The sequence below is a fragment of the Leucoraja erinacea genome, chromosome 3, assembly GCF_028641065.1.
Source record: "Leucoraja erinacea ecotype New England chromosome 3, Leri_hhj_1, whole genome shotgun sequence".
Taxonomy (NCBI): domain Eukaryota; kingdom Metazoa; phylum Chordata; class Chondrichthyes; order Rajiformes; family Rajidae; genus Leucoraja; species Leucoraja erinaceus.
In genome coordinates, this window is record NC_073379.1 from 43810693 (window position 1) to 43828090 (window position 17398).

At 41.0% G+C, this 17398-nt stretch overlaps 1 protein-coding gene across 14 annotated transcripts in view; it reads left to right on the forward strand.

The window, feature by feature from the left end:
• Positions 1–17398, forward strand: part of LOC129695542 (nuclear factor 1 B-type-like) — a 291616-nt gene that overhangs the window by 186692 nt on the left and 87526 nt on the right. For all 14 annotated transcript variants that reach the window (XM_055632563.1, XM_055632569.1, XM_055632560.1 and 11 more), the window contains one exon: positions 3215–3333. In XM_055632563.1, coding sequence (XP_055488538.1) covers positions 3215–3333 — 119 coding nt within the window. The remainder of the gene's footprint in view (positions 1–3214; positions 3334–17398) is intronic.

The following is a 17398-nucleotide window of genomic DNA, read 5'->3' on the forward strand; positions in this document are numbered from 1 at the left end:
CATAGGATGACACTCCTAAGTATCCATAGTGGTTCATAGAAACATAATATAACCAGATATGATGAAAGAAAGCAAATTGGATAATGCAGAAAAATGGTGCGTGACTCCTCCATTACAGAAGACACATCAACTTCAGCATGTCCTGACCTATCATGATTGCAATTGCTTCACCTGTGCAAGAATGAAGCTCAATGGCATGTCAAAAATGTTTTCGGACTGCTTCCAACTAACTGTTCAAAAATCTGATATAAGATCATAAGGAATATGAGTAGAATTAGGCCATTCGGCCCATCAATTCTACTCCACCATTCAATCATGGCTGATTTATCTCTCCCTTCTAACCCCATTCTTCTGCCTTCTCCTCATAACCTCTGACACCCACACTAATCAAGAATCTATCTCTGCCTTAAAAATATCCACTGATGAGATATACAGTATAAGGCAGTGTCCAGGTATTATTCCCCTGAAGTTGCCCAGGCTTTATGGTAATGTTAAAAAAGAAACTATGCGTGATCACTAACATTACACTGTAATTACACTTTATATTTGTTTTTGGTTAACAATTTGGTTTAATAACGTTATTTAATCCCAAGTTGCTGTCAATGATTCATTGCCACCTCACAGTGTTGCCTTCTCCACCACGATCAAAGTAATCATTGAATTGACCTGAATGTAATCTACATACAAACTATTGTTTAAGAACGAACTGCAGATGCTGGAAAATCGAAGGACCCAAGCAATCGTTCCAGGTGCGACAGAGGTTAACCTGCATCTCCTCCAACCTCATCTATTGCATCCGCTGCTCTAGATGTCAGCAGATCTATATCGGTGAGACCAAGCGGAGGTTGGGCGATCGTTTCGCCGAACACCTCAGCTCGGTCCGCAATAACCAAGCTGACCTCCAGGTGGCTCAGCACTTCAACTCCCCCTCCCACTCCGTCTCCGACCTCTCTGTCCTGGGTCTCCTCCATGGCCACAGCGAGCAGCACCGGAAATTGGAGGAACAGCACCTCAAATTCCGTTTGGGGAGTCTGCATCCTGGGGGCATGAACATCGAATTCTCCCAATTTTGTTAGTCCTTGCTGTCTCCTCCCCTTCCTCAGTCCCCCTGCTGTCTCCTCTCATCCCCCAGCCTTCGGGCTCCCCCTCCTTTTTCCTTTCTTGTCCCCACCCCCCCATCCCCGCCCCCGATTAGTCTGAAGAAGGGTTTTGGCCCGAAACGTTGCCTATTTCCTTCGCTCCATAGATGCTGCTGCACCTGCTGAGTTTCTCCAGCTTTTTTTTTTGTGTACCTACATACAAACTACTTTGATTGCAAAATATCATGGAAATTATGCAACTAAGCCACAATTGTGGCTGAAGAAAGTCTTTCCAAAAATGTTATTATACATGTGTTGTAATTCTATCATATTAAAACATTCATGATAAATGCAATTTTAAAATCACTAAAAAATGTTTTTGCCGTTTCAACTTCCATTATCATATATGTAATGTTGTTTGGCATTCTGTATATGTTAAGCTAGTTAATTATTTTTTTACTTCCTGCTCTATTGTCTGTATCAATTCTAAGATGGGATTGATTGTTCAACGAGTTTGAACATAGAACAGTACAGTGCAGGATAGGTCCTTAAACCCACAATGTCTGTGCTGAATATATAATCCTCTCTCTTAGCATGTACATCCCTCCACTCCCTGCATATCCATGTGCCTATTTAAAAGCCTCTTAAGCACAACTATTGTATCTGCTTTCACCACTACCCCAGCTAGCATGTTCCAGGTACCCACCACTCTGTGTAAAAAAAAACATGCCCCATTCAATTGCTTTAAACTTTCCCCTACAGATCATAAAGCTGCGCCCTCTAGTCTGACAGTTTTACCCTCAGGTTCTGGCTTTCCATCTTATCTAAGCCACATAATTTTATGAACTTCAATCATGTCACCCCTCAGACTCTGATGTTGAAGAGGAAACAGTCCAACCTCCCCTTATAACAAATATTCTCTAATCCAGGCAACATTGTGGTAGAAACATAGAAACATATAAAAATAGATGCAGGAGTAGGCCATTCTTTGAGCCTGCACCCCGTTCCTGTATTTTCCCCATATCCCTTGATTCTTTTAGAACTAAGAGCTAAATCTAACTCTCTCTTTAAAACATCCAATGAATTGGCCTCCACTGCCTTCTGTGGCAGATAATTCCACAGATTCACAACTCTCTGGGTGAAAACATTTGTCCTCATCTCTATCCTAAAATGCCTACTCCTTATTCTTAAACTGTGACCCCTGCTTCTGGACTCCCCAACATGGAGAACATTTTTCCTGCATCTAGCCTGTCCAATCCCTTAAGAATGTTATAAGTTTCTATAAGAATCCCTCTCATCCTTCTAAATTCCCAGTGAATACAAGCCCAGTCGATCATATGTCAGTCCTGCCATCCCGGGAATTAACCTGATGAACCTATGCTGCACTCCCTCAATAGCAATAATGTTCTTCATCAAATTAGACCAAAATTGCACACAATACTCCAAATGCAGTCTCAATTTCAGTAGGAGTTGTTCCTACATATCTCTGCCCAAAACTTCCACCTACATATCTCTGCCCAAATCTGTAACTAATCTAAATCCTGCTGTAGCCTTCCATCCTGTACACTACTTTGGTGTCATCTGTAAAGTTACTAACCAACCAATTGACATTCATGTACAAGTCATTTATATGTACCACGAACAACTGAGGTTCCAGTATAACTCACCGGAGGTCCACCACTGGCCACAGGCCTCCAGTAAGCCAGTTCTGAATTTAAACTACCAAGTCATCGTGGATCCCATGCGTCTTACTCTTCTGGATTAGCCTACCATGAGGGACTTTGTCAAATTCCTTCCTAAAATCTACAGTTGCTGCCACTAGGGCCCCACCTGGCCTAACAGCTAGCAACAAAAACCATTAGAAAGAGAAAGTGCTAATCACATAGATCTCTGGATATCTTATTTTAGGGTCAGTTACAGAAGTAACTTTATTTTGCTGTCTACAAGTTCAAGACCAACATTTTTGGACCAGTAGTCAATGAGAAAAGTTATGTTTATCCTACAGGCACTAGTAAATTTTGCTGGAAATTCTGACTGTGTAAACCAGAACTGAAAAAATTACTGAAATTATTTCAAAGAGAATTGTCAGTTTCGGTACCTCACCATAAAATGAATTGTGTTTTTTTGTTTACCAGCAAACGGCCTAAGACCATCTCAATTGATGACAGCATAGACACCAGTCCAGCTGGAGAATTCTATCCATCCCCCAGCTCACCGACAAGTGTCAGCAGAACATGGCATGAAAGGGATCAAGGTAAGTTCTTGGAATGAGTTTGGTGAGACGTGATGTATAACACTGGTGTACTTCCACAAGCGCATGGACATAAATTGTGATGAAATATAATTTATGTTCCAAGCCAAGAAATCTGGTATTAATAACAATTAAGAGGATGATTCATTATAATATCATGGCAGACTTGGCCATAATAAGATCATAGGTGTATGTTAAGAAGTTGTTGGTGTAATTTCCCATTTCTACAACATATCACTTCTATGGTTAACGTTGCTAAAGAATAAGAGCCACAGCACCAGAGAGCGTTTTCCTCCTGATGAAGTTTTACACAATAAAGAATAAGAGCATGCTGCAGAACTTACTGAAAACAATTCAACTAGCTGCATTATAATAGCATGTGTTCATATAGCTCCATGTCTACCACTCTTCCAGTAAATCATTGTGAGTTCCAGATCTGTGGGTCTGGAAAGCCAAAGAACAGTGTGGAGTGCAGACAGTCAAAGACATGAGTGCACAAAAGACCAGGAATCTGGGCATGTCAGTGAGCACAAGGTAAATATGATTGAGAGCTAGCATTTGGATGTTTTGGATGAGTTTAGATTTACAGAAGATACATGGTGAGGACTGTCCGAGACACCAGAGTGAAGGCTACCAGTAATAACATGAGTTTAGACAAAATTGCTGGAGAAACTCAGCGGGTGCGGCGGCATCTATGGAGCGAAGGAAATAGGCAACGTTTCGGGCCGAATTTCAACTCCAGACAGAATTGAATCAGAGGCGGGGATGCTGGTGTCATGGACGAGAAGGTGAAAGTTTTGTGTTATTGGATGCCTAAGGTTTTTGAAGACCATGTCTAGGTTAAATAGCCATGGGCTGTGAAAAAACTAAATACAATGGATGCTGGAAATCTGGAAATATTCCGAATATTACCTGTGTGTTCGATTTTTTTTAACTTAAGAGACAATTAGTCTGGTTCAGCCAAAAACAGTGACCAGGAAGAGGATGTCCTTGGAAAGGAGTTTCTATTGATGTAGGAAAGAACTGCAGATGGTGGTTTACACCAAAGATAGACACAAAATGCTGTAGTAACTCAGCAGGACAGGCAGCATCTCTGGATAGAAGGAATGGGTGACATTTCAGGCGAGACCCTTCTTCAGACTGAGCATCTGGGGAGAGGAAGTTATGGAGATAAGGAAGTGTAAGAGATCAAAAGAGATGCAGATCAAATAAAATGTAGAATAGACCATTATTAGCGAGGAGGTAACAACAAAGTAGACAGAGATACAATGTAATCAGAGGAACGGTCAGACTGGTGGGAGAACTGAGAAGAGGGAGGGATGGAGAGAGAGGGAAAGCAAGTGTTAATTGAAGTTAGATGTCAATATTCATACCGCTGGGGTGGAAGCTGCCCAAGCAAAATATGAGGTGCTGTTCATCCAATTTGCGCTGGGCCTCACTCTGACAATGGAAGATGCCCAGGACTGAAAGGTCAGTGTGGGAATGGGAGGGGAAGTTAAAGTGTTTAGCAACCGGGAGATCTGGTAGGTTTAGGCGAACTGAGCAGAGGTATTGATGACAATGCATTCAGTTTTACCAATGAGAAGAAAGTTCTAACCGTTCAGTGCTGCTTTCATGGACTACCAACATGACAAATCAAGGAACAGAGACCTTGAGAGAGGAGGTAGCGCAGGAGGTCTGTTGTCAATACAGATGCAGACCCTCTCGTTGGATTTTCAGTGATGTTGCAGAGGGATAATGTGTAGCTCAGGAATAAGTGGGAGAATGTCAGTGATGACTTTGAGAGAGCAATGCTCTCAGGAATGGGAAGCAATTAATTGAATTCCATCCTACAAATGGACAAACAGACAATCACAGTTGAACCCAGCATCAAGATGGAGAAAAGGTAAATAAAATAACCCAATCAAAAGCGGCAGGTGTGTCAGGAAGCATAAAAGAGATGATCACCATCATAGATTATATTATTTTTGATTTTGGTCAGGATCACAACATCATTGTGCCCAACACCACAGTTTACTCCCAAAACAGTGCATTAGTGTAAGGGTTAAGCTTTGTTCAAAAATTACAATACTTTGACATTGACACAGCAATTAAAAAAAATTATAATAAGCCATTTATATCTTTAGTATAATATGAATCACATTCTGGGCACACCAAGAAGGTAAGTTCCAAGCCAAGCAATACATTCTTCAGAAGCTGATTGGTAGGAACAAACATCATTGATTCAGAGAATAGTTGGCACAGAAAGTGGATTGGCAGCCAATTGAGTCTCTTGTAATGAAGTTAGAACTTAACACAGTACCGTACAGCAATAGGCACTTTGGCTGATGATGACTGTGCCAAGCATGATACCAGATAAAATTAATCTCATCTGTCTGGACATGATCCATATCTCTCTATTCCCTGTACCTATCCAAAAACCTCCTAAACACCACCATTGTATCTGCTTCCACCACCACCCCCGGCAGTGTGTTCCAGTCACCTAACAATCTCTGTGTAAAAAAAAATCCCCACACATCTTCTTTAAAATATTCCCTTTCTGTCCTTAAACTGTGCCTTCTAATAATTGACAATTCCTCTCTGGAAAAATAGTTCTGACTGTACCCAATCTGCACCACTCATATTCTTACAAACTTCCATCCAGTCTTCCCCCCTCCCATCCTTTGATAGCTTTCTTCATTATAGAAACATAGAAATTAGGTGCAGGAGTAGGCCATTCGGCCCTTCGAGCCTGCACCGCCATTCAATATGATCATTATCTGCAACTTCATTCAATTTTGGAAACAACTGCAAATGTACAAACCATCCCATCTTTGTTTTTGACCAAGTCATTATGCAAACATCAGAGGTCCCAATACTGATCCCTGCTAAATATGTCTGGTCACAGGGATTCAGCCAGAATGACACCCTTCCACCACAAGCCTCTGTCTATTACGAGTAAGCCAGTTCTGAATCCAAACTACTAATTCATTGTGGATCCCATGTATCCTAATTTTCTGAATCAGCCTACCATAAGATTAAATTAAATGCTTATTAAATTAAATGCTTATTAAATGCTTTACTAAAGTTTCATGCAGGCAACATCCACTGTCCTACTCCCATAGAGACATACTGCATGGAAACAGGACCACCTGTAAAAATGTTACCCCTCGGGTTTCTATTTAACCTTTTCCTCCTCACCTTAAACCTATGTCCGCTGGTTCTCAATTCCAATACTCTGGGCAAGAGACTCTGTGTGTATACCCAATCTATTCCTCTCAATATTTTGGAAACTTCTATAAGATCACCCCGCATCCTCTTCCTCATTAATCACCTTCATCACCCTCTCAAAAAATACCAATCAACTTTGTAAGACATAACTAGCCCTGCATTTAGCCATACTGACTGCCCCTAAATAACCTATTCTCTTCTGAATGCAAATCGATTCTATCTCAAAGAATCCTCTACAATATTGTTTGTACCACTGCTAAGAGGCTCATTGATTTTGCTAGGAATATCCCTATTTCCCTTTTTTTTACATAGGAATGCCATTGGCTATTCTCCATCCTCTTGGACCTCACCTTCTCTTGACTCTCAATAACCTGGGATTGTATCAGGCACTGGGGACTTAGCCGCCTTAATGCTCTTCAAGAGACCCAACTCTTTCTTGATCTCAAAATGCTCCATTAATTTGGTAAATCCAAAACTGATCTCATTGCCCACCATGTCCTTCTCCTTGGTGAACAACAATGCACAGTACTTCTCTGACTCCAAGCATAAATTCCCTCCTTTATCCTTGAATGATCTTGCCCTCTCCCGAGTTACCCTCTTATTTTTAATGTATGTATAAAAACTATTGGTATTCCCTTTAATCCACCTTGCTAATAATATTCCATGGTTCTGCTGGTCCTCCTACTACTATCCCTGAGGTCTTTCCTGCTTGCTTTATATTCCTCAAAGGCCCTGTCTGACTTCATCTTCTGTGCTTCTTTTCCGTTTTTGCCACATTTACAATTTATCTCGTTATCCGAGGTTCCATTACCTTACCATCCTGTGCAGGAAAGATCTGCAGATGCTGGTTTAGACACAAAATGTTGGAGTAACTCAGCGGGACAGGCAGCATCTCTGGAGACAGGAATGGGTGACGTTTCGGGTCGAGACCCTTCTTCAGACTCGATCCGAGGCATTACCCATTCCTTCTCTCCAGAGATGCTGCCTGTCCCGCTGAGATACTCCAGCATTTTGTGTCTACCTTACTATCTTTGTCCCTCCCTAATGAAATGTTGCCCAGAGTAAGGATTTAACAGCTCAGACATTGTAACTGAACTGTGGTACTGTGTGAAAAATGACGCAATCTATTCACAGAGCCGAACTGCATAATGTTCAGAATGCTGCGTATTATATTATATTCCCTATTGTGTTCTCAGTGTTGCTATTGTGTTACATATGACTGCAAATATCCTGCTTGGCTGGGCTAGCAAGATTAGATAGCTGTTTAACAGGTAATTAGTTCTTTAAGCTCCAAACCTCATGTCAATTAAATATGACATCTCAAATTAACGTCAAACATGGAGCAGTGAATTGACAAACTTTTGCTTTTGCTTTTTTTTAATTAGTAGTTTTCAGGAACTGCATTCTTCTGGCCTCCTTCTACTTGGATACAACTTCCAAAGTGTTTCCAAGTCTAGGACACTCAGAATAAGGCTCCTGCCTGACCTTGACTGCACACTGGCATGAGTATTATGTGTACATCTTTAATTAAGAAGGACACGTGAATCCAGAAACTTAAAGATACAATTATTCAATAAATCCAATGATATTCAGATCCCTGTTAAAAATAATGAAAAATCATGAAGATAATAATGGTTAATGAAAACTACAATGTTAGCTTTGCTATGCTCTTGACCTTTTGTGAATGTTAGAATTGGAAGCAGGAGTAGGTAAAACGACCTCTCAAATCTGTTTTACTTCTTTACAAAATGACTCGTGCTCCATCCATTCCCAAAATCATCTAATTTCATTGGTGTCCAAAATATCTCATCGTTAAAAATGCAAAGATTTACAACTCTTGGCATAAATTCATTTCTCCTTACTTTGGTGCCATATGGCCGATCCTTCATTGTGAGATCATCATGAGAATCTCTAGAATGAGGAAATTGATTTTGTTTGTCAGAATCCGGTTTGTCTCACTGAGATCACATTTCATGCCTCTAAGACTCAGTGATTAAGGCCAGTCCCACATAATCTCTCCTCTGCAGGCAACCCCCCTGACCCCAGAAATCAGTCATGCACTTCTCTGCTGCACTAACTGCGTCTCGAGCATATCAATCTTTAAGAGGACAAAACCACACACAGTACTCCACTTCAACTGAGATGTCCAGTACAATCATGTGCAATCTCTGTAATAGTTGCATTTTTTTTAAAATGCAGATGCTGGTAATCTGAAACAGAAACAAAAAATACTGGAAACACTCAGCAGGTTGGGCAGCTTCTGTGGAAGATAAATAGTCAACGTTTAAGATTGGTCATATTTGTTTCCAGCATTTTGTGTTTTTATCTCAACAATTCCTCATTGTTTTTACATTCCAACCAGTGAAACAAAGGTTTATAAACTAAGTAACTTTCTAATCATTGGCTAAAACTGTTTATGTTAATGCTAAAAACATTGGACATTGTCACATCAGACCAATGCACAGATGTAGAGGTCCCCTTGCATTTGCCATTTGTATACTCACTGTGCAAATGGTATTAGTATTGGTTCGTTATTATCACACAGTGGAAGATTTTGTTATGCCAAGAGAAAAATAAGCAGAGTGCAGGATGTAGTGATACAGCATTACAGTGTTAAGGGCCTGTCCCACAGGCTATTTTTAGGCGACTAGGCTGTCGCTGCATGGTCGCCGGTGTGTCGCCTGTATGGTCGTGAGTAGTCGCCTCAGTTGCCCAAAGAGTCGTAGCATCTTTCTGGTCGCCGCTGGATTTTCAACATGTTGAACATTTTTCGGAGACAGTCGGTGACAGTGGGTTTGACACCAATGAGAGTAGCTTGACTTCTCCTGATGTAGGTGCTGTCATAGTTGCCGCCAGTTAACGTAGATTGTCGCCAGGTGACGAAGGTTGTCGTCGGTGCTGACATCATTTTTTGTTGTTAAAGTAATGATTCTATTTCAAATTTTATGTCGATGGTGGGTTCAGTTGCCAGTTTTTCGGCGATCTGCTATGACTATGACATTTGCCGGCAGTCATTTAAAAATAGCCTAAGTGGGACAGGCTCTTTCGATACAATTACAGTGGGAAAGTGGACAGGGAAGATTCGTGAGGATGGTGCCAAGACTCGAGGGTCTGGGGCATAGGAAGAGGTTGAGTAGGCTAGGACTTAATCCTTGAAGCACAGGAGTAGGGGAATTGAGAACCTGAAGACATAGGTTTAAGGTGAAGGGTAAAATATTTAATAGGTACAAGACCAAGTGCAGACCTGTTGCTCCCCCAACGCAAGATTCCACCACTCACCCGTTCCCCCAACGCAATATTGCACCACTCCTACATAGCCCCCCAACTGCGCAGGTGCAGCTCATTTCTCCTCATCCCCCAGCACTCTCTCCTCCTCCTCTTCACCCTCCCTCTTCAATCCCTAGAGGGGGCTAGAGAGGGAGGGGTGGTAGAGAGGGATGGGGGTAGAGAGGGAGAGGGATGGGGGTAGAGTTGAGAGATTCCCACCACCACCCAACTCCCCATCCCCACTCCCTCCTCCTCATTTCCCTCATCTCCCTCACCCCCATTCCCTGCCCCAGGACCTACCCAGGTCGTAGAACAGCACCAGGGCCTGCAACTTGGCCTGGTTCTCGTATTCAGCCCAACCCTGGCTGTAGACTGCAGGGGTCACCTCGGCCATCTCCTGGGCTATAGTGCAGGCTACGACTTCATCTCCGGGCTCATTCCTGACCATGGACCCAGGCTCGTCCTTGGTTCCAGCGGCGGCTTCTCTTTCAGCCTCGGTCACGACCCCATCCCAAGCCCCAGGCTCGGCCCTCACTCCAGCTCCAGCACCACTCTTTTCATTGGGAGTCGGGCGCTGGCAACCGCCGCCACCCAAGCGCTGGAGTGCCCCTCCCTCCTGGAGTGTCCCGCCCTGCCTTGCGAGTACATTGTGATGTCACTCGGGTTTTTTTTTTTCCAAAATGGGTGAGTTTTCGGGCTGTTTTAAAACTTTAAACGATTATAGATGGGCATGCGATGGGAAGATGTTTATCGCCTCGACGGGAAAAACGTGAGTAGAATGTGTGAAAAGAGGAAGCCTGTGGCCTAGCATTTGGAAGAAAATAGGAAATAGGAAAAATTAACCAGATTGACACACACACACACAGCCACAAACAAGACGAAGCGTTTTAGTATTATATAGGTTTGATGGGCAATATTTACACTCAAAGGGTGGTGAGTGTATGGAATGAGCTGCCAGAGGAGGTAGTTGAGGCATGGACAATTGAAGGTTTAAGAAACAATTATACAGGTGCATCAATAGGGCAGGTTTAGACGGATGTGGGCCAAACGCAAACAGGTGGGACTAGATTGGACATGTTGGTCGGTGTGGGCAAGTTGGGCCAAAGGAGCTATTTCCACGCTGTATGACTATACAGAGATATTGCAGATAAAAAAAGTGCAAAAGCCACAAGGCTGAGAGATCGGGACAACGCCCTTATGAGAGGTTCTCAGTAGTCTGGTAACATTGGGGAATAAACTGTTTCTGAATCTGGTGGCATATGTCTTCAAGCTATTGTATCTTATTCCCCATCAAACTGTGCATCATAAATAAATCTGGTTACATAACACTTTTTTCCCATCCAAGCCATGAGTATATATTAAAAATAACTTATATCTGTTCTTGTAGCCTCAAGCTGGTAACAATCTGCCAACTGGAAAACCATGCATTTCTTTCTTGCTCTGATTCTTCTCCCATACCATCTATTAAATGAGCAAATGCATTACCTCAACTGCATGAGTCCTAGCTTCATATAGCAGCAGCATTTGAATTTTGTACATTCATCTTTAATAAGAATGATTACCTAGTGGTTTATTACAAATATATTAAAATTGGACTATTTTATTCTGGAACAATGGATAGCGAGATGGATAAGAAAGATTTAGCGGGATATGGGCCAAACATGGTCAGGTGGGACAAGTATGGATGGGGCAACTTAGACAGCATGAACAAGTTGGGCTGAATGGCCTGTTCCCACGCTGTATGCCTCTACGACTAATAAATATGTTTTCATGAAATGATACACGGATGCTGAAATAGAAGTGTTTATAATTATAAAATAATAGAAACGTTAGTTATATATTTGGCAACTGTCAGTGCACAGAGGGTTAAATAAGATTGAGTATAATATGAAGAACTCTCTCTAAGTGAAGACTCTTTACAAGATATTGATTTCTTTGACCTTGCTGGGCTTATTTCACTGAATGGAGGCGTCTAATTAAAGTAATTTTCAAAATGGAAAGGGCAAAAGTTTAAGGGTTCATTAAAATTGGTTCTAGAGTATGATAGATTTAATCTTGGTTCTACCAAGTACAACAGTTTAACTTCTGACTATTGTATCCCCTTGTGAAGCTTATTTACATTGCTAGCTATGGCTTCAATCCCATTGTTTTGACTGGAAGATGAACATGATCTCTTTTTGGGATGTAGTTATGCCATTTTAGTATTGTCCCTGTTGATTTTGAAGCTTAACTTAGGAGCATTTTTTCAAGATGAAATCTAGTTCTAAATATATGATTAACATCTTATGTGAGGGTGAGTGACTTTGACATCAGAATTGGCAATACGTGATTGGCATTTGTTTATTTTTGCAAAGGGATACCAGTATCTGTAACCAGCCTGACTGGGCAACGGCACATCTGAAGTGACCTTTCTTCACAGCATTACTTTAAAACTGCTTAGCAACTGGATCCTCAACTGAAAGCTTCTGTCTGAAGACCCCACTGCGTCGTAACATAAAAATACTCGCGCTCACAGAGGGGTGGCTGTCAGGCGCTAAGTTGCGTTATGCTCAAGAAGCAATCTGTTTAACTTTCTGTAAGCCTGTAAACAAACCATCTTGTTGAAAATGTTCCCTGAAATAATGCACTGCCTCAACTCACTTTTGGAATCTACTTGTTAACTAATAGAGTGGAATACATGAATCAATGCTATGTGGGGCAATTTATGAATATTCGTGACTTTTAAAAATATTTTAAATTATATTAACTATGACTAATGCCAGATTCTCCGGCACAATATATTATTTCTACTTCAGAAAAATTGCTTTTACACAAAGAAGCTTTGACAACGCAGGAACAGCATCTGTATGTTGTACAGCCAAGTTTTAAATACCGGTCCTTTGTGACTTAAAGCAGAATTGCTGGACCTGAATAATAATTACTAGCAGACAAACTAATATTCCCCACCCGTTATTAGGCTTACACAAAAGATGTTTGTCAGTGAGCCACCACTGCTTTAGCCAACGTAGTTTTCAGTAATTCAGCAGTATGATAAATTGATGGCTGTAAAAAAAACCTGGTCAGAACACACAAAAATGAAATGCATTTGTAAATAGTTAGAAATGTGCGAGTAAGAGGGATCACCGTAATTAGGAGGAACTCTAGCTTAAAAGGAAAGTTAGGAGAATAGAGTAATAAATCTGTGCAGGAAACTTGTATTTAATGGAGTAGGAATATTTGGGGAGTAATAACAAGAAAGAAGTCTAATCAAGCACTTTGGAAGTGCCGGAACATAAAATATTTGAATCACTTTCTCTGTAACTATCATCTGAAGGTTTTGTTCAATTTTCATTCAGTTTTGAAACACCAGCATTTGTTAGTGTAAATGCCAAATGTCAGTATCATGTGACACTTTTATATTAATTCCAGAAGAGTGATACTGAAGTGGAGGCCCGTGATTCCTGGGCAGAGCACTGTGGCCAAGCATGATTTTTCTTTTGTTACCCAGCAACTGTACTGCACACATTCTCTAGCAAAGTTCAATACAGACATCCGTCCTCGTGCTTCAATCTCTCTGCTGAAAATCTCATAAAATTTATCTACCCTATCTACATGAGATTCCACTTGCACAGTTCCCTGAAGGTGGAATCTCATGTAGATAGGGTGGTAAAGAAAGCTTTTGGTGTGCTGGCCTTTATAAATCAGAGCATTGAGATTAAAAGTTGGGATGTAATGTTAAAATTGTACAAGGCATTGGTGAGGCCAATTCTGGAGTATGGTGTACAATTTTGGTCGCCTAATTATAGGAAGGATGTCAACAAAATAGAGAGAGTACAGAGGAGATTTACTAGAATGTTGCCTGGGTTTCAGCAACTAAGTTACAGAGAAAGGTTGAACAAGTTAGGTCTTTATTCTTTGGAGCGCAGAAGGTTAAGGGGGGACTTGATAGAGGTTTTTAAAATGATGAGAGGGATAGACAGAGTTGACGTGGAAAAGCTTTTCCCGCTGAGAGTAGGGAAGATTCAAACAAGGGGACATGACTTGAGAATTAAGGGACTGAAGTTTAGGGGTAACATGAGGGGGAACTTCTTTACTCAGAGAGTGGTGGCTGTGTGGAATGAGCTTCCAGTGAAGGTGGTGGAGGCAGGTTTGTTTATATCATTTAAAAATAAATTGGATAGTTATATGGATGGAAGGGAATGGAGGGTTATGGTCTGAGCGCAGGTATATGGGACTAGGGGAGATTATGTGTTCGGCACGGACTAGAAGGGTTGAGATGGCCTGTTTCCGTGCTGTAATTGTTATATGGTTATATTTATAGGTTACAGGAGCAGAATTAGGCCACTTCGTCCATCGAGTCTACTCTTCCATTCAATTATAGCTGAACTATCTTTCCCATCTCCTACCTTCTCTCCAGAACCCATTGACACCCCTACTAATCAAGAATCTGTCAATTTCCACCTTAACAATATCCAATGACTAGGCCTCAACAACCATCTATGGCAATGAATCCCACAGATTAACCATCCTCTGACTAAAGAAATTCCTCCTAATCTCCTTTTCTAAATCTACGTCTTTTTATGTTGAAGCCGTGTCCTCTAGACCTAGAGTCTCCTACTAGTGGAAACATCCTCTTCACATCCACTCATTCATTTGCTATTTCTTTATTCCACATTATCACTTCTCCAGCGCATTTTCCAGCAGCCCAATGTCCACTCCTGCCTCTCTCTTACTCTTTATATATCTGTAGAAATGTTTGCAATCCTCTTTTATATTATTGGCTAGCTTACCTTCATATGTTATCTTTTTGCCCCATTTTGCCATTTTAGTTACCTTCTGTTGGTTTTTAAAAGCTTCCCATCCCCTAGCTTCCTACTAATCTTTGCAATATTATAGGCCATCTCTTTTTGTTTTATGCTGGCTTTGACTTCCCTTGTCAGCCATAATCACCTCATTCTCCGCTTAGAATCTTTCTTCCTCGTTGGGATGAAAAGATCCTGCATCTTCCAAATTATTCCCAGAAACTCCTGCCATTGCTTCTCCACTGTTATTCCTGCTTGGGTCTCTTTCCAATCAACTTTAGCCAGCTTCTCCCTCATGCCCCTGTAGTTACCTTTATTCAACAGTAATACCAACACGTCAGATTTTATCTTCTCACTCAAACGGCAGGTTGAATTTTATCAGATTATAGTCACTACCTCCTAGGGGTTCCTTTACCTTAAGGTCCCTAATCAAATCTGGTTTGTTACACAACAAATTCAGAATTAACTTTTCCCTGGTAGGCTCGACTGCAGGCAGACCTTGGGATCCAGTACCACCCTGTTTTTCCCAGTCTACCTGCATATTGACCATTGTCCACTGTAACATTGCCTTTCTTACAAAGCCATGTGTATCTCCATGTGGGATTCATTGCCATAGATGGTATGTCATATATATGATACATCCAAACTAATGTTCGGAGGCCTGCATATAACTCCCATCAGGGTCTTCTTATAGGCTGTGGGCCGAGGAGCTTTATTCCGCAGTTTCGTGACCCAAGTCACCAAACTACATGAAATTTTCACATATTGTGTAAAAAGAATTATATAAATCACCCCTGAAACTCGATATGAAGAAGACTTGCACATTTTTATTAAATTAGAGAAAAACCGGAAAAATCTTGGGTATTTTTTAGTCCAATCAAAGTACGTTTAACATTGAGTTGTCTGCCAGCTGGCCAATCACGCGCTTTGTTTCAGGCTAGCAAAATGGCTGAGGGGGCTTCACAGATGCCTGTTTTACTGGAGATTCCGATTTGTTGTTCTGTGGAATAAATGTCGTGGAAACTTGCAGCAGGTAATTGTATTTAGTGGGAAAAGCATTAAAAAGGCTGAAGAAAGTGCTGCTAAGTTGAGGAAGTGGAAGAACGCCTTGAAATCAAAGTCCCTGCTGAGGTCCTGGAACACAAAGATTAAGACAGTCAGGAACCAACTCTAACTAAAAGGTAAGATCTAAAGTATGAATTTATGAAAATCTATCTGTATGGAGTTTAATTAATTTAATTGCACCCTTATATAATGTGAATAAATTCATTCATTCACTTACTTTATTCACTCACTTATTCTGTCTTTATTTTGTGTACTAGTCATGTCTCTACTACTTATTTCATTCCCCTTATATGTTTTTCCTCTACCTGCTAAATCTTTGTAAGGTTTAGGACGGGCGGGCGGGGGGGGCGGGGGGGAGGCTGTACATAGTGCCGTCTATAGCGGTCGTTTTCAGACCCCGATAACGGGAGAAAAACGGAGGGATATCGATCACTATTTATAGGCTTCCATTGCAGTGAGAAATGGTCAGATATCCCTCCGTTTTTTCCCCGTTGTCGTAGCAATGTTACAAAATTTTGAGATTTTAAAAATCAAGTCTGCAATTTATCCCATCAGATAAAGCATAAAAAGACGTTTAATTTGACACCTAATTAACTTTCATATCTCAAGTATTTAAAAAGTTCTGGCCATTTTCATACTCAGAAATTAGCATTTTGTTCCCTATTGATTTTCTATGGACATAACAAAAAAGCTGTGATCGTGGACAGTAAAAAGCCCATAACTTTCTTAAAAATTAAGGGAACTGAATGAAATTTTCAGTTATCATAGATTGAAGCATTCTGAAACAAATATAAAATAATCTTACTTGGATGACCTGAAATTAAAGCATATAATTAGTTAGTTACCCAATTGTAGCTAATTTCAGACTTCAATTACTAAATCTAAACATCTATCCATTTCTTAATAATGATTAACATTTTTAAATAGCCTGTGTCCAAATAATATTCACAAATAATTCACAATAAAACATGATTTTTAAATCTCATTAACATTAATTTATAGGCCAAATGGAAGGAATTTAGTGTTCAATTGCTGTAAATTAAAGTCCATTTAAATCAGCTTTCCAGTGGGATCCTGCGGGATATAATGGGGCCCAAATTAGCTACTCGCAACATTAAACTTTGTATAAAGGGATCTTAAGAAGCCCTTTTTAACGTAAAAGGCTTCTTAAATAAATAACCTACCTTCTGTTGTCCCCTGTATGAGATCCGACCCGTTGTCGGCGGTCGGGGGCTTAGAGGTTAATTTTTAACCTACTATAACCAGTAAAGAAGGCCCTTAAAACTAAAAATAGCTCCAGCTACGGAATCTTCCAGCGATTTTTCATTAATAATTAACTAGGCTGAAAAACCTCGATTTGAACAGCCTAGGGAAAATCGCGTTTTAAACCCGCCCCCCTCTAAACGACGCCAAAATCGCGCACACGGGCTGGGACAGATTTTCAGCGACGCTTCAGGTAGGCTTTGCAACATACCTAGTTGTCGGGGTCTGAAACGGCCGCTATAGATGGCACTATGTACAGCCTTCGCCCCCGCCCGCGGAGATGATCCGCGACTCCGCATTCGCGAATCGGCCGCTTATTAATTGAGACCGCGGCTTCACTTTACCGTGAGTACCTATGTCCCGCGATCGGAGCACTTTTTCCCGGTAAGTTTTCGCAGGCAACTCCAAGATTAGCTGTTAAAGACTTATTACTCTACAACAGGCTGGCATTAGTGACAATGTTTAATTGACTGTGTTATTGA